Genomic DNA, 22,979 nt, shown 5'->3' with positions numbered 1-22,979 from the left:
TTTCTTTTCGCACCAACCAATATATGTCCTCCAGACTCGATGATATATCTTGGCTGAAGCCGGCTTTCGAGCATGAAGCATGGTCTGAACCACCCTTCAACAGCCACGCCGATAAAGCTAGACGATGCAAACCTTGATGACAAAAGGGACCCTGGGTTAGTAGATCTGGGCGTATCGGCAACCGCCACGACCGACCTCCTACCATGAAGAGCACGTCGGTGTACCAAGCCCTGCGCGGCCAATCCGATGCTAATAGAAGCACTGGAACACCGTCACTCCACCTTTTTCAGTACTTGTGGAAGCATGGCTATCGGAGGAAAAAGGTACACTAAGCGGTACTTCCAAGGGACGGACATAGCGTCTACCGCGACTGCCCCAGGATCTCTTGCACGGGAACAGGAGCAAGGAACCTTGTGATTCAACCGAGATGCCATCATGTCGACATCTGGTTGACCCCATTTCACCACCAACTGTTCAAACACCCTAAGATGGAGAGACCATTCCCCTGGATGCAGAGTCTGCCTGCTTAGGAAGTCTGCTTCCCAATTTTCTATTCCGTGAATGAATACAGCAATGAATGCTGAAACGTGAGCTTCGGCCCACAGAAATGTCCTGTGAGTCTCCCTCATGGCCAAAGGACTCCTGGTGCCGCCCTGATGATTGAGATAAGCCACTGCTGTGACATTGTCCGATTGAATCTTTACCGGTTTTTCCCTGCAGCAAATGTTGCGCACTTCTTAGAGCGTGAAACACTGCGCGCAGTTCCAAGACACTTATTGGAAGCTTGGACTCCTTGTGAGTCCAAAGCACCTGAAACTGAACCTGAAGACATACAGCCCCCCAACCCCGAAGGCTGGCGTCTGTTGTAATCAGAATCCAATTCCTAATTGAGAACAAGCGGCCCCTGGTGAGATTCTGCTTGTGTAGCCACCAGATCAGCGACTGACGCGTCTGCGGAGACAGGCAAAAAACCTGACTCGCCAGATTGCGATGAGATTTGTTCCATTGCGACAGAAGTTCCAACTGAAACTGCCGTGCATGAAACTGAGCAAACTGGATCGCTTCGAATGACGATACCATCTTGCCCAGAAGCCTCATTGCAAAATGAATGGAAGGTCGCCTTGTCATCAACAGGGATTTCACCATCCCCTGTAAAGCTAGAATCTTGTCCTGAGGAAAGAATACCCGTCTCAGACGGGTATCGAATAGGAGACCCAGAAACACCATCCGCTGGGATGGGATCAACTTGGATTTTTTGAAGTTGATAATCCAACAGTGCAACTCCAGGGTCTGGATTACTACCTGAATGTGCAACAGAAGCTTCTGAGAAGAATCTGCCTTTAGAAGCAGATCGTCCAGGTAAGGAATGATTGTAATCTCTTTGGCCCTTAGCAAAGCAGCCATAACCGCCATGATCTTGGTAAAGATTCGTGGAGCTGTGGCGAGACCGAACCGCAAACCTCAGCAGGGACTGATGACCCCTCCAAATGGGCACATGGAGATATGCATCCCTGATGTCTAGAGCCTCCATAAATTCTCCCTGTTCCATGCCGAGAATGACCAAGCGTAAAGATTCCATCTTGAAGCTGGGCACTCTGACCTGAGTGTTCAAAGCCTTTAGATTGATAATCGGTGTGAACGAGCCGTCTGGTTTTGTCACAAGAAAAAGATTGGAATAAAACTCCAAAACCTCTTTGAGAATAAGGAACCGGAATAATCACTCCGGACGAAAGAAGGGATTGAATCGCTTCTGTTAAAGCCAATCGCCTTCTTGGACATAACGGAAGCCCCGTGGTGAAGAAATGTCTGGGAGGAAGACCAAGCAGATCGATCTTGTAACCCTGGCTCACAACTCCCCGAATCCAGACATCGGTAGTGGACTGACACCACCGATCCCTGAACCGCAGAAGACGGGCTCCCACCACTGACGACAGTGGAGGAGCAAAAACCCTGTCATGCAGACTGTTTGTCTGCCGGCTTTGCAGCTGGACGATGCGCAGACCAGGCCTGACGTCCCCGCTGCAAACCACCTCTAGGGGTGGATGTTTGACCTCTAGAGGATTGTCCTGAGGAATACTGTCCTCAAGACCTACCTGCGGAACGAAAGGCTCGAAATCTGGACCTCCTCTGCTTGGGAACACTGACCGGTAGGAAAGTGCTCTTACCTCCTGATGCCCGACTAATAAAGGAATCAAGCGGAGGTCCAAACAGAACACCTCTTGAAAAAGGAATGGACTCGAGTCTTTTTTGACTCTACATAAGCCTCCCAGGACTTTAGCCAGAGAGTCCGATGCGCTACAACCGCCAAGGCAGAAATGAACGCTCCCATCGTCCCTGCTTCCATAGCAGCTTCTCCTAAATAATCGGTTGCCCTCTGAATCTGTTCCACTAAAGGAAGCAGTTCAGAAGATGGCCTGCCAACAAACCTTCTGACAATTGTTCCGACCAGCGATCAACAGCTTTAACCCATGCTGATGCCAAAGCAGCCCTCAAAGAAGCACCCGTGCCACAAAAATGGACTTCAGAACGGTCTCAACCTTCCTGTCTACACCATTCTTAAGAGTGGCCTGGTTAGGCAGAGGAATAGTAGTTACCTTTGACAACCTCGCCACAGCTGCATCCACTTGAGGAAGCGTCTCCCACTTAGCGAGAACTTCAGGGGGAAATGGATTAACACGACTGCAGTTGCTTAGTCACCTGAAACTTCCTGTCTGGGGAAGTCCAAGATTTCAACAGCAATTCCTCCAAATGGGGAGAGGCCGGAAAAACCACTTCCCTCTTTTGGCATCTTTCAAAAAGAGAGGATCCAGAAGCCTCAGGGACTTGTTCCTCAGGAATATCAAGTACCTGACGCACAGCCTGAATTAACTCTTCCACACTCTGACGATCAGGTGGAACCTCCACCAGAGAAGCAGCATCTATGTCAGAGCCCAGCGGTAACTCCCCCCCATCTCCTGGGAACCACAATCAGAATCATGTCCCAGAAAGGATGCGGCCACCCGCCTCCGCTTACGTGGGGAAGACGGTGTGGCTGACTGCATCATCCTCTCCAAGGAGGAAGAAACCGCTACCAGACCCTGTACTGAGGATGCAAGACCCTGCACCCAGGCTGGTTCAACAGACTGCACTGGAGCAGCAACAGGCAAAGCCTGAACTAAGGAAGCAGAATCAGAAGATTGAGCAGCCTGAGACTGTACCTTTTGAGCAAGCAGTTCCACCATATTAAATAGAGACCGAGCCCAAGCAGGCTCCTCCGTGTTAGAACAGACAGCAACTGTTTCACCAGGAGTAGTCTCCGTGGGCCGACAGGACACACACAGAGCCTGTGTTCCTGGCTGCCCAGACGGTAACTTAACATGACATACAGCACAGGTGAAACTTAACATAGTAGCACCAGCCCTGCCACGTGAAGATTTTTCCCTCTCAGACATGTTCAAAGATGGGACAAAACAGTACAGTGAAATACACACAATACAGATAACAAGCAGCACACAAACTACAAGAGAAAGTGAGCCTGCAATACAGCCAAAAGCTCTTAAGTGTGTAAAAAATACAAAGACTAGACACACCACCCCCAACCCTTTACCTTTCAGTATACAGGATAGAAAAGGGGAGAAGCAGGAGCTTTTGAAATGACTGCCTATTCAGGTGTCTACACACGAGGAGTGAGAGACTACCACGGGGGAAGTGTCGAAGAGGAAAACACTCCCCCCCCCCTCAGGGCCCAGCTCTGGATTGACTAACGTCTAAGACAGACAAACAACTCAACCAATCCACAGCCTAGCAGACAGAGACCCTTGCCTGACCCTGTTCCCGGAGCTAAAAATAGAACCTTATCTCTACCCAATTAAACAGACTGCTTTAAGTAAAAAACAGCCATCTCAGAGAACCCACTGCGATTTCTACTGTCTCTCTCTCAGCACTATGCTGAGAGAGAGTTTCACTTACCTGCTGCCAACCCTCCAAACGCAGTGTGTGCAGACAGCATGCTCTCTGTACATGGAGGACAGACCCCAGCCACCAACAACTGTGTCTGGCTCCAATGGAGGGTTAATTTCGGCAGAGGGAGCAGGCAGAAAAGGAGGACCTACACGGCACCTTCGCCCCCCCCCCCCCCCCCCCCCGCGCAGACAGCGCACAGCACGGACGGCCTCACACTCTCCCTGCCGACCGCAGCCGCGGGAGAGCAGATGAATGAACTTGCAGCGGAGACTCTGAATGACAGCCGACTACGCGGCTCAGCGAGCCGACTACGCGGCTCAGCGAGCCGCCGGCTGTCAGAACTCGGAGACACAGTCTCCGCTACTCATTAAATAATAAAAGCATAAAAAAAAAAAAAAAAGTAAAAACGTGCACAGCCCGCTTCGCCGGCCACTTGAACTAGAATGGCCTCTAGCAGGAGGTGGGGTATAGAGGGGTTGGAGCCAGAGCTTTAGTTAACTGAAAGTTAAAGTGCCAGCGTTCGCCTGTCCTACTCTATACCCCAAGGTCCCGGAGTCCCCCAACGGATGAGAGAGAAATGGTCTGTTTTTACATAAACTATCCTTAAAAAGGAATTCCGTTGCACTTTCCTAAATAAAAGATCAAATGAAATTGGTTACCTGTATGAGTTATCCATAAGAAGAAGAATATAAATGAATGCCATGTTTTCAGACGGTAATTTCCAAATAAACAGGCTCTCTCTCATGAATCCCCTTTGCATCAACTGCAAGAGGTTACTAAGCCGAATACATTGTAGATATCACCCTGCTATGGGATTAGTTTTAGGAACACATTCGATTTATCTCTATTCTGAACATGTAGAACACGCTTTATAAACGTCTGAAGGTGAAAACTTGTCTACAAATGGATCCCAGAGATGTCACAAGACTTACATGAAGAGGGCCCAATCTGTGTTATAAATATGTGCTCACTGGTTGACTAAACAAAATGCCAAGTCTGTGGTGGCTGTCAGAAATGGTGGTGTTGGGTTACAATGAGACATTAGCCCCAAGCTCTGCTACTAAAGTGTACAGCATAGATGTTCCAAATCTTACTGTAAACAACCACTTTTTTTAAAATTAGAATTAGCTCGCAAATACATATATTTACACTTTATTTGCACATTCTCTTAAACTATTGTCAATTGCCTTGAATGTCATTTTCTTCTCACCTTAGGAGACGAGTGGCGCATCTTCAGGAGGATCTGGTAGTTGAGAGGTTTCCAGAGAGAGTCGTCAGCCATGGCAACAGAGAACTGAGCAATACAGGGGACAAGGCTTCTGCTCACTCTCATGTGGTACTTGTCATCTCCTCCAAGTAAATTTTCAATCTAACAAAGAGAATTATTTAACTCATCAGCAGTTATATATCATGTGGGATGGGGCTTCAATTTCAGTTTAAAAAGCAACAAAACCCCTTGGAACAGGAGATTTTAAACAGATATCTTTTAGAACATGAATCTTAAAAACTCTTTTGTTGAAAGTTTAAAGGAGAATACCTGATCCACCAAGGGCATCATTAATGCCTCTGCTCTTTCCTTGCTGACAAAATGCTGAGTATCATATAGGAAGATTTTGTGCAGGCAATTAAGAACAAACTCAAGAAGTAGGCAACTTTTTTCCTGGTTATCCTCCGATTCAAAAAATTCTTCATCTGGGGGAAAAAAATCAGAAGAGATTGTTAAGTGATATTAACATTCCAATACAATGTGCATCAAAGTTTCATAAGACATGCCCAGGGGAAAGGCTAAAATATGTTTTGGTTTAGAGTAAATGGGCAGGGAATGATGTGAGGAATTTTTTGTACTAACCGTAAAATCAGTTTCATGGAATCCATTTGGGAGATACCGTTTACCATGGGGTATAGAGGACACTGTGCTGGGAGCAAGACACTACTATAACTAAAGACTTGTGTGGCCTGCTTCTACCCTTCTATGCCTCCTGTAGGGAGACCATCAGTTTTTAGTTTAGTGCCTAAGTAGTAAGTCTTTTTTTTTTTTTCTTTTAAATTAATTTACTTGTTTTATGACCATTTTACATTGAAAGGAGTTGCAGTGACTGAATCAAGGTATTAGTGTACTTGAGTCACATATCTGCTGGTTTTAATTCCATGCGTTTTTTATAATAATTTTAAATCTTTTACACTGATCCTCATTTAAAGATTGACAGTAATATAGTAATAAGAAACACCTGAAATGTGTGACAATAGCATGGCATGAACTATTCCTATGACTCTAGCATCAAACCAGGTACCCTGCATGCCCCCCCCACTAAAAAAAATAAATAATATAAATCAAACAGCAACATAATATTTCAGATACATTTCTCTTCATGCTTAAAATTATCACATTACAGTTTGAATTGTTTGGGTTCTGTGACAAAACAAGTAACAGTTTTTAATGGTAAGTTTTAGATTAAGGAACATGATCTAGCAACACATACCTGTTTTTATGGTGTTGGTCTGATTCAAAATTTCTGCAAAAGGCTTAACAAGGTGACCAGCAAACAAGGTAAAGAGTCCCTTTAGCTTGTCAGCAATACAGTCAGCCAACCGGCAGAAGGTGAGGAGTCTGTCCTTTGAAGCTCCTTCTGTTTTGGACCAGTCAAAAAGCTGCAAGGTGTGAAAACTAAATGAGCACCTTGTAATAGGCAGTTATAACTGTTATAATGGTATAATATTAAGCTGTCTTACCTTGAAGAAGAGTGGCCTAAATGTGGCCTCTGAAAGCTTCATAACCATGATGATCAAACAGTTTATTATATGGCCCTCAGTGGTGCCCACTTCTTTCAGGTCCATCTGTGAAACATTAATTAGTATAAACACAGACTGAAAAAACAATGCATGACTAAACATTGAGAGATCAAGAGACTGGTATGTTGTAATTGTCCTGCGGAGGTACTGAAGGTAATATGCCATTACAGTTTAGCATAACAGGAAAGCAGATTACGGATTACTAAACTAACCTACAACATTTGAACATATTCGCTTTAGACTGAGTTATTCACCACACAGTCCAAGGTAGGTATATTTTACTCTTGCCTTGTTATCTATACCTGTAAATGTTCCGCTCTGTAATCCAGGGCCTTGAGGAAGAAAGAAGTCAGTTCAGACTGGTGAGAGGAGAGCTGCTGTTTATCCATTGAGGCAATGTGTTCTCTCAGGATGTCCATAAGAAAGCCCAAGCACTTTTGCTAAAAAATAACAATAAAAATGTGAATGATAAATTATGGGAGTAGAGGGTTCTACTTTTAAATATTTCTGAATTTATAAGGGAACATAGCAATGCAAGTGCAACAAGAGAAGGTTTTTGTTCTGTTTAAGGGTAGCTGTTGCTTACACATGTTTGAGGCAGCCATTGTGTGTGCTGGACCAATATTCATGACAACGCAATCTATCAATTCACAATTGAATCACGGCTCAAAGTTGTAACTAGTTCCTAGGGATTTGATAGTCTGCCTCACAAAACGGCTGCTTCTACCTTGTATGGTGGTTATACTATAATGCCACATCTATTTATGCCAAGAACATGAGTAGATGAATCTCTTTTGTTTTTCCATTTCATGGAGAACATCTTCAAAGAGGGTAGAACTTTCCATGGTCCTGGTTTTTTCATGCATTTGACATTTCTAGGCTTATATAAATTGCTTATGGATCAGTAGGCTTTAAGCAGCCAAACACTATTCTATCCAGATCTATAGTCTGCTTTCTCACAGACATGGAAGACAAACTGGACAAATCCAGAAGTCTCATGACAACTTTATTCTTTAGAGAAACTGTACAGCGGGACACACATTATATGATCTGCATATATATGGCTAGCATTACTTTCCTTCTAAGAGGAGAAGGATTTAGAAAAGTAAATCAGGGAGGCATTTGTGCTAATGGAGGTAACCTAGATATCTGTGAACATCACTGCCATTTATTTTTCCTATGTAACCTAAAGTAGGAGTACAATGAGTACATATACAGATACTATAGACTTCCTAGGCACAGACACCAACATGGCCCCGGCACCACCCTGAACGTTGTCCAAATAGGCCCCTGCACCATCATGGACCCATCTAGGCCTCTCAACATCATGGCCTCCATAGTTTACCCCACTATGTCTATTGTTCCAATTTGTTCCTATTGTCTTATTATACCCTCCCTTTGGAGCGTACGCATTCACGGGCAGGATCCTCTATCCTAAGTCTCATGAAATATGCTTTTAGACGGCATCATACAGATCTGTAAACTTGTTCTAGACAGAATTTCATTGATGCCCTTTACATTGCCCCTTATTTACAAGCCAATAATGTTTTGATTAGTTTACTAAACTTTGAAACATATTAATCCATTTTATAGAGCAACTCTTTTACTGCATATAATGTCATCAGAAGCTCATTTCAAACGCATTCCTCCTTACTTGCATCAGTTTTTTTAAAACAATTGCTGCCAAAATACAAATATAAATCATATTCCTTACACTTTTCATATGCTATGAATAGCTTCAATATTTAAAGAAAAACAACTTTCACTAAAGACTGCTGAAAGATAGAAACATAGCTGGCCTGCAAACTAATTCTTTTTCATTTGCAATATGTTATGCAGAGGGTAGACTGGGTCATATAATAAAAACAGGCATAAGGGCTAAACACATGAATAATGATGAAAATGAAATGCTTTTAACATCAGGCCAGAGGCAGCAGAGAATACATCCTAATTACATTCCCCATCAAGCAATAAGCTGGTATTTCTTAGGGATTGTCACTACACAGAGGTGTAACTAGGTTATGCAAGGAAAGTCATACAATGACAGACAAAAGCATGTGACCTTTACCTGCTGTGTGTCCACAAGATCACAGTAGCACTTGGTGATGGCTGGGAGAAGTACTCTGGCTGCCAGTTTTGTTGCCAAGATTGTTTTCATCGCCGTCACCCTTACAGAAAGTTGAGAAGTAGGTCCAACTTTGACAGCAATCCGATTAAGACGTGTAACCTAGGTAACCATAAAATTCACACATCAGGAGCAGAAGAAGGTCATGACACCACTCATCTATACTGGCGATTGTGTGTTAAATTAAACTGGGTCATCTGAAAAGAAAATGTACCGTATTATTTTTATATCTAAGTGTCTCTGGCTCTGTCTCTCTATCTAAAGTGTGTCCCGGGACCTCTTCTGTGAATAGGAGGCTACAATAAGTACTTCTAAGCCTTTAACCATTGAATACGACAGCACATAACAGGCAATTTAAAGGAAAGTGGAAGTCCGTTCTTCTATTTCAGGTACTTGGCAAATAATAACAGTGAGAGTATAACCACTGTAATCCCCACTTAAATATAGTATAGTGCAAAAAGGAAGAGAGGCAGCAATAGACAGAAAAAATAATTAGCACCAACAAAATCACACAAAGGATTTCAATATATTAAGCTTCTTGCAGGGAACTTTACTCTGTGAGGCAAAGTCTGCCAAGGAGATGGCAGAAGCTGAGGATTGCCTTTAGTGGGGGGTATAGAGGGGTGGAGCCTTCTGTTTAATAAGAGCCCAGCTCCAATGTTGCCTCTATATCCCCATGGTGAAGCAAGTGTCCCCAGAATGGATGACAGTGAAAATAGTATATGCCCTTCCTCGCTCACAATGTCTCCAGCTACACAACAGATTTTGGTGCTCTGAGCCAGTAAGAAACACTGAGGTAGGGCTGAAACATACAGCCCTGTTTAGCAGTAACATATTAACATGCAGTAGTCACAGCTAGGCTGACTGGTAACATGTATACTTTAACAGAGGATTAACAGCAGAATTTGCCTGGGATGATCATCACTGCATGCAGTTACTAATGCCCATACACTTGTAGAAGCTACAACAGGGCAGACTGAGGCTGAGTGTAGGAGCTAATGGTGGTACAATGTCATGACACATTATGTTCGTGCTGCTTGTATTTTTCATTATTTACTTTTGTATCCTCAAAGCTTACCAGTTAATAGCATCTACAGTGAGAAATGAATGTAACCACAACTAGGAACAGCAGATAAGCGGATACTTGAGATACTTTATGAAGTACAACCAATGCACTTACCTGCAGCAATGACTCCTGTAGGTATGGACTAATGAAGTGTGGGAGAGTCTCCACCACCTTCTGTAGAGCAGTCACTGTGCTCAGAAGGTGAATTTCACTAGTAAGCAGCTCTTTTCTGTATTTCAGAGTGTTGAGTAGAGCTGGCATCAGTCTACAAGCAATAACATAGGCAATCAGTTCATGTGCTGCAAATCTACAGTGTCAAACAATTCTTACCAGTTTCTGACTAGCTGGCATAGTTAAATTTTAAGTCCAACAGCAAATGTCATGCAGCAAATTTTGTCAATGCACGGACCACCAACAACTGGGTGTACTCGATATACTAGAGAAAATAAATGAACAACAGTAAAACAGATTTTGAGTAATAAAAAATTCTACTTGTATTACATTGTCCCATCCAACTAGAAGAACCTTGGTTAGGGAGAAACTAAATCACCCTCAACCAGGTGGGTGCACTGTGCATTGTTGCTGCTAAGACTGCTCAGTCAGCTTCAAATCGACATTCTAGCTGACCAGTGTTCATATTAAAAATTCTCCCAACTGTCTCCAAGCCTGGAGAATACACGAACTACAAGTGACATCTACTTTAAATAAGTTAATTTAACAAGACATTATAGTGCTTGGTATCATTCTCTCACTTATAGCACAAAACATTGTGTCAGAAATGCAGGAAATTTGCCTGAAAACTCAGATCCGCAGACCCATGAATTTGTTGACCAAACAAGCAAAAGCAACATAAAATAATTTCCATAATGGAGATAATTAGGCTGAGTGTACTTGACAATGGCATACCTCGGCAGTTGTGGTATGGCGAGAGCTTTGATGGTGCTTGTAATTTCAGCAACACACAGCAAAGCACTGCCCACCACGTTCTTTTCCTCTGGCTCCTTTGCAGATATGAGGTCCACTGCAGCATTTAGCACAGGTACAAACACCTGCTGCCTGTGAGAACCAAAGCATTTGCATAGCAGTTTCAAGCTGTATAGAGCAGTTTGTCTGTTGACAGCTTGTTCTTCCCCTTCCACATTTGCTTTCCGAAGTGCAACAGAAAGAAGGTCCGTAACAAGTCCCAAAAGCAAATCAATCTAAAATAAAAAAAAAAGAACAGATATAACATAATTAAGAAAATTAGAGTGTGGTAGATAGATAAATAGATATTCTATCTATATATCTGTAGTGAACATAGAGGAATTACAGCTATAAGGATTAACCAATAACATACTTGTGGGGAATAAAGCCTAATCATAACGGCATTATAAATACTGTGTATCAAATGACTCGATTTATAATTTATTTTTCACTGTACGTTAAATGCAAATGTCTTCACAGCAGAGCCCTGCTCTCAAATGGCCTGTGTTTATTATGTGGCTCTGCCCACCCGTGTTACTAGATACAATTGTCACCTTTACAGAACTGAACAGCTTCAAAGACCTCATCGGGTGAACTATTCTGGTATAAGGAGTGTTTTTTTTTGACACCTAAAGAGATGTGGGACAGACTGGAGGGAGCCACCCCCAGCAGGAGTTTCACACGAACAGACATGAGCTGTGTGACAATGGCCTGCAAAATTTTATATAGACAAATATAATTCAGTTTTCAAAAATGCCACCTTAAATCAATATAATTAGTGATCAAACACATTCATATATAACATGATGAATGGCGGCCCATACGACAAACAAAAGCTGCCTGTCAGGCAGAGAAAGTGAATAAATCAGTATCAACTCAGATGATGCACTGGACCTATGATGTTTGGTATATATAACTTCGTAAACTTATATTGTGACACTCCACAGGAAAGTTAGGTCACATATTAGAATTGGGTATTAAATCAAAGATGATGCAAAATTGTGATTTCCCAAAACACCGACCCTTTCTTGTAACCGGTCTCATCTTTTAAAGACACTTTTCCCAACCTCCGGGGGGTTGCAGTCTTCACATTAGAATGGAGTTCTGCCTGACGCGTTTCCTCTGAGGTAACCACACATTAACAGCAGAAAAACGAGTCACTTACACTCTCCATTCTACTGTGATCACAGTATTTGATGCCATCTTGCTATTTGGATTGATTCATTTATAAAAAAATTCAAAGTCAAGTTGGATCCCACCACTTCCTTTGTACAAAATCCATTTATACAAACCCAGAGTGGGGTAAGACTTTTACAATGGAGAGAGAATGATTTCTATTTCAGAAGACTGACTCTGTATGTAACTGTAGGTGGCAGAGCCCAAAACGTCTATCGGACTATATGAGTCGGATGTAATATTAATGATCTATATCTCTCTATTACCCTCAAGATGGCTGAAATATTTGAATAATCGTGACTGATAAGGGATTATGAATCATATTAAGGTGTGGTTTATAAGTCATAACAGCTTTGTGGATTGCAATAGACATGATTGTGTCGTGGATTGTGGATCGACTCTGATCTCATGTGAAACATACTATTGATGGCGCTATATAACATCAAATACGAGAACTTTTTCCTGTAAGTGCACTATAGTTTATTTTATTTTTTACAAAATTTGGGATTATTATTGATTCGGATCAAGGGTAATATGGAATCTGTTTACTTTTAACCAATTTATGTACACATGGTGTTTGCTGTGATTTTAATAAATTTTAATTAGTATTAATTTATCCTACTGTGATATTTTAACTTAGACAGGATCTTTCTTGCGCTTTTTTTGTTGGTTTCTCTTGTAATTTTCCTCTCTTTTGAAGGTGATATACGGCAACTTCCTAAAATAAGCAGCAAACCTGATCCTTTTCTAAGTATACTTACTGGCTATTTAAATCAGTATTTTATTGATTTATTACTTACATATAACAGACTGTGAAGTCAGTGCCGGATTTTCTTTGTCGATTGTGGGTTTAGAAATACAGAAATATTGTGTGACTGGTTGAATTATGTTATATTAGTTCAGGGAGTGGCTACCCATAACAATTGGTGGCAGCAGTGGGAAATATATACACTTGAAGTTTAAAAGACACCAAAACATAACAGGATTTTTGTAGTTCTTGTTAACTCTCTTTCTCGTGTACTGTATCAGAGAAACAGGGTGAAAGATTTAAACCCTTTCTTCAGGGGGTTGGCCAGAAAGGAAAAATGACAACCTTGCCCTTCTGCCCCCCAGGTAGTCTGTTACCAAAGAAAATATACATAGATTGAGCAAAGAGAACAGCAACAAATAAGAAGTCAGCTTATCGACCACAGAAGGAAACCTACAACAGACACTAAAATATATACACAGGGGGAAAATAAAGCCTTGTGTGAAATAAACAAGAAAGGGATTTAATAGTGAGTTTTATTCCATGTGATATGTTGGGGGACACAGGATGATGCGATAGATATATTAATCTCAGAAATCACAAGCCCACTGTAAGCTGCAGCACTTTATTCCTCCAAAAATTCCATCTGCTGATGGAAGATGAGAAAGGACTGCCAATGCTCAAACCTGGAACTCCTGACAACTGCAACTCAACCCTAAATCCAGTCATAGAGCAGATCTGGTCTAGAAGGAAGATGTCAGGGCTCATTAATGCTATACTAGAAGTCCTTAACTGGCCCTTTAAGGCCTTTTTGGAACTTTCAGTATAGACAAGAATGCCTTCTGTCTCATTGCCTTCTTTATTTACTGAAGCACAGCCAGAAGAAGGAAGAGGTAACGCACTAGTTTGTGCCGAGGTATTACCATGTACTGGTATGTCTACTGTCCAGAAATCCGGTAGTAAGCTATGAGAAGCCATCATGGGGGATTCACCAAGTGAATGTGCGCCAGAGAAATGTGTGTGGTTGGAGAGCACAACCTCGGGGTCCACCTGTTCATCACTTAAGATGTCTGTCAGCCAGTTCACCACACTGATTGTGAACAACCATGATCTCTGACACAAACGGTCACCCAATCAATGATTCTGGTGGCCTTAGCCATCATCTGTCTGCACTTCCTGAACCCTTCGTGCCAGTTAAAATGCACTGAGTGAACCTTCAGGTCCACTGACGAATGGAGAAGGGTATAAAATATGAACTTCACTTTCACAATGTTAATCGAAAGGCATGTCCTGACCAAGTAGCAAAAGACTTAAATAGTCTTGGAGTCTAGAATGCAATACCAAGCAATAAGTCTCTCAAATTACAATAAATTCCAATGAGGGGTGAGAAACGAGCAGCTTAGGTTCACAATCTACCAAAACAGATAACTGCAACAGAAGAATGGGATAGTCGAGCAAATGGAGACACATGTAGGTAGAAGATGGCAAATGAAAGCTGTCTGGTGTGAAACTGGACATCCTGTATGCACTCATGTTGGTGACATGTGCTGATGGCAAAGATTTCGACACACAGACCTGATGGTTAGATATCATAAATAAGGAAGATAATCATTACAGCTAAAAGATCTTCCCATGCCATAGCTGCGGAGGTATGCCAAGTCAAGTATACTTAGCATAAGAATTTGCACCAGCCTGGAGGAATTTTCTACCAAAGGCACTTTGGAACAAGTATGGAGGGGTGACCAGAGAGCGGTTCTAAAATCCTGGTCCACTGACGCCCCATGACGTACCACTAAAAAAGTATCAACAATCCTGGTCAGTCAGCCTGGAGGTACCCGTGTCATCCTGATTCAGTCGGAAATTAAACTGGAAAGAAGCCTTGCTATGGCACTAAAAAAAAAACAGACATTGTCTGAACTTTTGAGGGTTGGATTGATAGATCCGTGAACAATGCACCATGTCCAAGAAGTGTTGTGAAGTGCTACATCCTTGATGGTGAGGGAAAATCCAATATGGGTTGGTAAGAACCATTCCCGCTAGGGCACTTAAGAGGAGATTGGGAATAGAAACCAAACAAATCAGAAGATTCCAGACAAAAGTAGATGACAGCAGCGACTAGCAGCCATTGAATAATCAAACGTGAAGCTCCAGGTCCCTGTCAGCCCTCACAAGCAGAAAAGATGGGTTGAAGCATTCAAAAAAGTACAGTATGTGGAGCATTGATTTAAACATAAAAAAAAAACCAAAAAAAAACCGAAGAAAAAATTACCTGCAAAATGTTCAGTTCTGAAAGCTTCTAGAAGTTTTCATACATGCATTTTTCATTTGTAACTTTTATATGAGACAACTTTTTATATGAGACAACAATCAATTTTTTCTCATAGAGAATCTTAAAAAAAAAAAAAAAGGAGAGAAGAAAAATGTGCATATGATTCTGAACTATGGACAGACGGATATCACAGGTACTATTTAGAAAGTAAAAGCACTACCCACCTGCTCTTCCGGCCATTGTGTTCGATGCTGTAACTTGTTGTTTAGGAGATCCATTGCTTTACGTCGCACAGACGGCAGATGATTGGACATAAGTCCCCGGATTACTGGGATAAAGGTTTCAGTAGGCAATAAAGCATTGACCTATACAACAGCAAGAGGTAAAATTACACTAAATAGGATGATTCAAAACACTGAAATAAAACTACCGAACATGTTACACTTACTCGTTAATACATCACTATGTTTAAACTGATTAATCTGAATAATGCAATGTCAAGTTATATGTGCAAAAATGTCTCATTAAGCACATTTAAAAATAAACCAAGATGCACAGTACAGCACATCACTCAGTTGTCAGAATAGATGATCTAAGGTCTTACCTTGTCTAGAAGCTCATAGGACTTGTTGAGAAGAGCACGCCAGAACTTTGCTGTGGGTTTGTCTGCATTTGCTTCCACTGAGGCGGCTACTAAGTTGATATAGCAAAGAACCTCTTCCAAAACCCTAAAAAGATTAAGTAATTTACAGTTAAGAAAACCACTTCTATAGATATAAAGTGCTATTGTTGCAGGTAGTAACAGTGTAACAGTGTAATACACTGCAGTGTATTACGTATATATGTTTCTAATATAGCAGATTATATTTCTGGTAAACATCATGCAAATGTGTAGTTTCTACCACCCCAATTACAGCTCAGATTAACATTTGTGTGTACTTTATTATATCATACCTTTGTTCCAATTCTTTTAATCCCTCAGCAGCTTCACACTCCACAACCTAACAAAATACAAAAACAACTGCAAATGAGCTCAATAAACTTCAGAAAATAAACTCTACACAACACCCTCCAGAGCATTGTTTCCCAAACCTGCTCCCCAGGGACCCCTAGCAGTGCAAGTTTTCCTTATCTCTGTGCTGGAGCACAGGTGTATTCATAACTAACTGACACATTTTGGTATATTTATTTCACTTGTGACCTGGAAAACCTGCACTGTTAGGGGTCACTGAGGACTGGACTTGGGAAACCCTGGTCTGGAGGGTGGATTCTGTCACACAAAAACTTGTTGATCCATATATCAATGAGTGTCCCCCAATGGTAGGAAAGAGAAAAGAATGTCTCTACATGTAGGCGATTGGTAAACAACTTACCACTTAAAGATATGTAGACAAAACAAAATGAGAGAGACTAATTATGCATCTGCTTTGTTACTCCCTGATTGGTTTATTCTTTCAGGTGCATGTAGACAACCATTAAGTGTTTGAATAGAATATGCTGGTCATATTAGTCATATCTCAGACTGTCTGATGAAAGCATTACTGTTGGATTTTAGATAATCTATATTAGATTAGTTTTGACCAATACAGTTTGATGCTACATGAAACGGGGGGCATTTTCTAGCAATTTAACTTGGTTATCATTGCTTTCATGTCTATATTAGTGAACATAGTACTGTATCCTTACTATTGACTGAGTGTACGTTAATTAGTATTTCAGGCTGCATTTTTTTCCATCAAGCTTTATTAGGTTGTTTAAGAAATTAAATAATGCAATGCAAGCCATTATAAAATCAAGGCATTGCAAATTAATGTGTGTGAGCCAATTTGTAGCGGGAGCAGAATACTGCCATGAACTCAATGCAAAAATCTTACGACAGAGGTCGGAGGGCAGGGCATGCTGGAGTTGCAAACAGCAGCAACAATACCACAGACAGTCTACCTTTATCTCAGGACATAAACACTGTAGGTCATTAAACCACCAATAAATGTATCTTGGCAATAGGCCTAGGAAAATAACCAATTTGAGCAGTGCATGGTGCAAAGAGGGAAGGCTTTGTTTTGTTTTTTTTTAAAAAAGTTGTATTTTACTATCAATGACAGTTATACAGTGAGTAAAAATGGGCCATGTTGTTTAAGCAAAGGATAAAATGGATGGATCAGACAAGCAACCTAGTATCAGTCCACGTAGTAGCTCAGGTGTTAGAATATAAATATTTTACCTTTCCAACAAAACTGTGGGAAGCCAAAAGCTGTGCCATGAAGGACACAGACAAGAACTTAAAGTGCCGGAGCTGCTTAGCCGAGTGACTGTCCACACTGAAGAGTTGAGAGTCTTCCTTCTGAGGTTTCTGTTTCTGTGCCTTGCCTTTCTTCTGCTCAGAATTATCTACAAAGAGAATCAATGGCAACATTTCACTATTATATATGTACATACAGAAACAGACATATTCCATGCAGTTGATAATGAACATCTTCAAAATAGGAAGACTTCAGAAGTCATGCATGAAAGGGCAACACACAGTTAGTCCTCATATGGCAAAATAATTTTTTAGACAGCATTGGTAACCATAAAACTTGTATGTATCATTGTGAATTTTAAGTTAATACAGACATATTACAATATACTCCTGAATGCATTATTCATAGTATTGCTCAAATAGATATGTATCTTATTTCCTCTCAGTAACCAACTAGACTTGGAAGACATGTATCTGTCTTCTTTTCTTCTCGAAGAATTCGAAAGTGTTCATATGACACATTGTATTAATAAGACACTAAACATCTACTATACAATACATTATATATGAGACGACCACCATCTACCGTCTTTAGTTAGTATATTTCCTATACTAATTTGTCATAACACATAAAATTTATTAACACTTTTAACTGTTTGTTTTTTTTTTTTTAAATCCAGTATTTTTTATTGGAAATTTTCAAGGTACATACATACCAACAACAAAACAAAAAATAAACAAATACAGAAGAAAGAAAATACAGTCGCAAATATGTCAATATTGAATATAAAATATTGGTTAAATTGTAAGACACCAGTATCGCATAATGATAACATTTGTACAATACTTAATTAGGACTATACATCGTAAATACTCTTGCATACGTACTCTGCAGAGGCGGGGCTCTGCTTTTTGTTATGGACTTTATTATTGTTATTATGTAATCCAGGGGAACCAGACCCTCATGTATTCGGGACATCATGACTCGAGGATACAAAATAAAATGGAGACTCCACCCACCTGTACCATATATTCTCAAACTTTGGCAATGCCTGCCTGCTCGTGTAAACAAATCTTTCATGCCCTATAGTGGCATTAACCAGGATTTTCCAACTCTTAATTGTGGGACTCGTCGAGGCTAACCATAAGCGGGCTATGCTAACCTTAGCCACCATAAACAACTGGGAAATATAAATTTTTGTCAGCTTGTTGACCTTTCCCTTCAGACGGAGCCCAAATAAACAAGTGGCCGATGACCTAAGTGGGACTTCAATTCCCGTTTTTTGAACACATCGTATGACTCTTCGCCAAAAGTTTTGTATACAGGGACATTCCCAAATGAGATGCCAGAAATTGCCATTTTCCGAACTACATTTTGGACATTTAGAAGTGCTATCAGGGCGGAACTTAGCCAGCCTAATAGGAGTCAAGTAGGCCCTATGCAGAATGAACACCTGTATTTGCTGGAATTTTAATGATGCTGTGTAGCCACTAGTGCTATCCATGACCATCCCCCATTCTTTGTCTGTTAAGGGACCAATATCTATTTCCCATTGATTTCTCAGGTCATTCAAGTCATTTACAGTGGATTCATACAAAAGACAGGAGTACATACATGAAATCAGACCCCTGTTGCTCAAAGCCTGTAACTGCTTTCTCAGTGGGGCTATGGCAACCACTGGTGGCTCCCCTTTGAATTGTGTGTACATGGCATGTCTCAGTTGGAGGTAGGAAAAGAACATTGTTCTAGGCACAGAAAATTCCCTGGACAACTGTTCAAAAGATTTAAGAACATTTACTTCATATAGTTGACCTACAGCCACCACACCATACCGGGACCACCGCCTGGACCCCACCACTGTGTCCAACTCCCTCAATCTCCTCGCCCCCCAAATAGGAGTACATGGATCTATATCTGTGAATCACACCATTTTATTACTGACTGCCCAGATCTTAATTGCCTAAATCAGGAGCGGAGAAGCCTGTGGGCCGAGCCTCCCGGACACTTTTAACTGTTTTTAGATGATACATTCTAAAACAATAAGCAAATCACTGGATCACTCACTGTAATCTCCGTCTGATTATAGCTTTATTGCAATAAATACAATACCTGGACACGCGAAAATAATTTACTTAATAGTCTTTTTGTAATTACCTTCATCTTTATTTTCTGGAAGCTTTGTAAGGAATTTCAGGAGCTTGATCAAACTCTTGAGTTGATTATTTACGCTGAATTCACAGCAGACTGATATCCAGAATTCAGTGTCCTGCTCCAAAACTGCATCCTGTTAATTAAGAGACAGTAGAAATAGCTGCAATGACTGGTAATAAACACGATTGCACATACTGCCACCATGGCATATATAATTGTATGACTGATTGTTTGTTGACTAAAAACACTGAAAGAATTTACTTGTATAGGTGTTAGTATCCAGTTGTATTACAATAAAGTATTTTAAAATAAACATTTTAAATGAAGAGTTCCTTCGTGAATCTGCACAACTCTGACCTTCTCTCCATTGGTTACCATGACGACTGTTTTGGTCACATATTGCTGGAAAAGGAGAACCAATAACACCCAGAGGAATCGTTCGGCCCCCACAGTGTCCAGGAGCTGTGACAATATGGGCAGGCGTCTATGTTCTGGGACATGAGGAAGTGCGTCAACAAACACATGAATGATCTTCTCAACCACCTTCTCCACACTATCCTTGGTGTCCTGTGATGCATCTCCTTCTACCTGTATCAAAATGGAAAAATGAGCAGACTCTTTAAAATGCAAGTGCTAAACAGATGTCAGTCATTTCATGAACTCTGCATTTGAGAGGACTATTAAAACATGAGCTTATTATTTTCCTTTACTTATAAACACTTGTTGACATCACCCATACTGTCCACTCAACAATAGTAAAACCTGATCTACTTTTAAAACTATATAAATACCAACGTGACCTATCTCCTAGGCACTTAGAAAAAACTGAGGTCTGAGCTGGAGAGGAGGGGCATAGTCGGGGAGGAGTGTGAGGAACAAACACGTTTGTTAAGTGCCTTAACTCCTAGTCCCACCTACTATACCCCAATGTCTCGCAGTGTCCCCCAATGGCAGGAAAGAGAAAATAAATTTCTGCGGTTTAAAAAAAATTGCAATCTCAAAAAAATATGAAAGGCCATGGATCAAAGAGGACAATGTTAAAGTGGGGACCAGTCACTCTAGAATACAACAACATTTTTCGGTTTAGAAGTACAGGGAAAACATGTATACACTATGATAGGTATTTGGCCCATCGGATAGAGCCAGACATTGTACAGTTTAAAAACAAACATGGCTCCTGACCAACTAGCTATAGGGAAAGCAATGGAAATTGTGGATCTATGACTTAGAGTGGTAACTAACATGCTATTTTTTTAAAGTAACAGACACTTTCTGTTCTAGTTTTAGTAAGAACAGTTTTAATATTGCTTGCTTCAGAAATATAGAACTCAATATTACTTTACATATCGGTACTACCATATACTGTACAGATCTGTTAATCCTGCTGTTGCATATCTGTCTCCACTATAAAAAACACTTCTTTTTCATGTTTACCGTATGTTAAAGTCTACTCTCCTAAATTAATTCAAGAAACAAAACACATTCTGCTCAGATCTCACCCAAAATTTCCTCTTGGGTGACATTTCCACGACACAAGGTAATAATTAACGTAACGCCTAAGCAATTACTTATCTGATGAGTATCCTCATCTAGTTTTATTTGGGAATAAAACATCTATATATTTTTTAGCTTTATGGTCCTAACAACACAAGATATTTTTTGTTATCAGATTTCTGTTTTTTTTTTTTTTTTAGTTTTCAAACATTTTATAAACAGAAAAACAAATGAATATACAGAAAAGAGAAAAGGAGAAAAAAAGGGGAATGTAATACAAATTAAAAATTGCAATACAGGAAACTTGAAGTGTTGTGATAATCGAGGTATGCGTTATTTCTACTGTATTGTAACCTTCAGAGTAACATTTTATGCCCTGCCTCCCTGTTTCCTCTTTGATCTGCTATCATCATCCCGGTAAGGGAGAAATGGTGAGCAGATACACAAGTAAAAACTATATTTATAACTATGCATTAACATTGAGAGATTGTTTGAGCTTGTAGACAAAGCTTGTGATACCGAAGACTTGGTACATACCTGTATAAGTGCAGGGATCACAGTCTGCACAGTCTTACTAATAACTTGGAAACTATAGCTGTCATCCAGTCTCATAACACTGGCACCCATGAAAGTGAAGATGGGCATGATGTTGTGCAGTACTTTGTCCTTAAAAAGAAACACAGATATTAAAAACAGTAAAAAATGTTTTGAACAGAAAAATGTTGTTTTCGCAAGACATATGAATGCTTCCAAAGGCACTGATGTCTAAGCACTAAATGGCCAAATTCTCACATCTAAACATTGGTCTGGCGGAAGACAGAGAAATTTATCAAATTTTGGTTACAAGTTCTGTTACTCCAATATTAAGGGAATTACTGACTTACATTCATTTAGTAAATTAGTAATTAAAAACATCTAATATTTTCATGGGATTGCTGCTTTAACATAAATCACTGTTGTAGGCTATAAGCAGCAGCTTGGCAATTACCTTTTTTCCCATTGGTTTGTTTCTTCAGGCTGTTATTAATTATTTATAATTCTGCAGATTTTCCACCCACAGCATCACCATGGCAAGTAGTATCACATGGGACATGCTGTAGTGAGCAGAGAGCCTTTGTAATGCCCATCTGAGCTCTGTTTAATGACATGCTGAGAGGCTGTGCCTGTAAACTAGATCTGTTCCCTCCAGAGAGATTTTGAAAAGGAGATGACTTGTAGTAGTATAGCCAAGAATAATGACATCAAATGCATGCTTAAAATGGTACTTTACTTGTCATTTAAAGGGAAAAAAACTATGTGGGATTGCTGCTTAAAAGAGCATGGAAAGATAAATGTGCACAGACATGCATTGAGGCTTGATAAATGAGGCATTGCCACTGTTATATAGGCAAGTAATGATCCAGTCACTACATGTCCTTACTGGGAAGATTCCAGAGGCAGCTCCCAGGAGAAGAAGAGCATGATGATGGGTCTGGGGCATCTCAGACGTCCTGACACACTGGACAATGAGCTCCACATTGAACTTTTCTTCATCAAGAACGTCTAGAAAATGAATTGTAAGAGAATATATTTTTAGTGCTTGAAATGTCAGGAAGGTATACGTTCATGATCTATAAAATACACCTATATACCTTTAGAATAATGTAAGGCCAGTTTCTAACAAATAGGCAACATTGCTGTCCACTAAATGACAGCACATCCAAAACACATGGCATAAATTGTGCTCAGGAATTACTTCAACTGACCATTATATTGTACTGAAACTCTAAGCCCCCAGACAGTTCACATGAGAACTCCCCCATACAATAAGTATTAGGCCTCAAACCCACTGATGCTAAATGCATCCATTTTTAAACTCTCTTAAAACGCATTTAAACCAGTTTAGAAGAAATAGAAGCCATTGTTTTTAATGACCACATAAACACTAGAATTTTACTAGAGTTAGATTAATGCAAATGCAATGCATCTATCTGAACGCATCTCGTTCTATTCACATGTATTTACTGCAAGTAAGC

General features: G+C 40.5%; 1 protein-coding gene across 1 annotated transcript in view; it reads right to left on the bottom strand.

The window, feature by feature from the left end:
- The window catches only part of HEATR1 (HEAT repeat containing 1), a 92,446-nt gene that overhangs the window by 2,574 nt on the left and 66,893 nt on the right, over nucleotides 1-22,979 (bottom strand). Inside the window, exons 28-43 of the mRNA XM_075203734.1 lie at nucleotides 22,385-22,506; nucleotides 21,502-21,630; nucleotides 19,828-20,058; nucleotides 19,474-19,603; nucleotides 17,301-17,467; nucleotides 16,034-16,080; nucleotides 15,684-15,807; nucleotides 15,304-15,444; nucleotides 10,830-11,122; nucleotides 10,038-10,188; nucleotides 8,801-8,959; nucleotides 7,035-7,172; nucleotides 6,673-6,777; nucleotides 6,423-6,591; nucleotides 5,480-5,634; nucleotides 5,153-5,311 (exon numbers count right to left, since the gene is read on the bottom strand). Of these exons, the coding sequence (XP_075059835.1) occupies nucleotides 5,153-5,311; nucleotides 5,480-5,634; nucleotides 6,423-6,591; nucleotides 6,673-6,777; nucleotides 7,035-7,172; nucleotides 8,801-8,959; nucleotides 10,038-10,188; nucleotides 10,830-11,122; nucleotides 15,304-15,444; nucleotides 15,684-15,807; nucleotides 16,034-16,080; nucleotides 17,301-17,467; nucleotides 19,474-19,603; nucleotides 19,828-20,058; nucleotides 21,502-21,630; nucleotides 22,385-22,506 (2,420 nt within the window). The remainder of the gene's footprint in view (nucleotides 1-5,152; nucleotides 5,312-5,479; nucleotides 5,635-6,422; nucleotides 6,592-6,672; nucleotides 6,778-7,034; nucleotides 7,173-8,800; nucleotides 8,960-10,037; nucleotides 10,189-10,829; nucleotides 11,123-15,303; nucleotides 15,445-15,683; nucleotides 15,808-16,033; nucleotides 16,081-17,300; nucleotides 17,468-19,473; nucleotides 19,604-19,827; nucleotides 20,059-21,501; nucleotides 21,631-22,384; nucleotides 22,507-22,979) is intronic.

The sequence above is a fragment of the Mixophyes fleayi genome, chromosome 3 (genome assembly GCF_038048845.1).
Source record: "Mixophyes fleayi isolate aMixFle1 chromosome 3, aMixFle1.hap1, whole genome shotgun sequence".
NCBI lineage: Eukaryota > Metazoa > Chordata > Amphibia > Anura > Limnodynastidae > Mixophyes > Mixophyes fleayi.
Note: the sequence above shows the minus strand (reverse complement) of the source record. Positions and strands in the feature narration are given on the sequence as shown.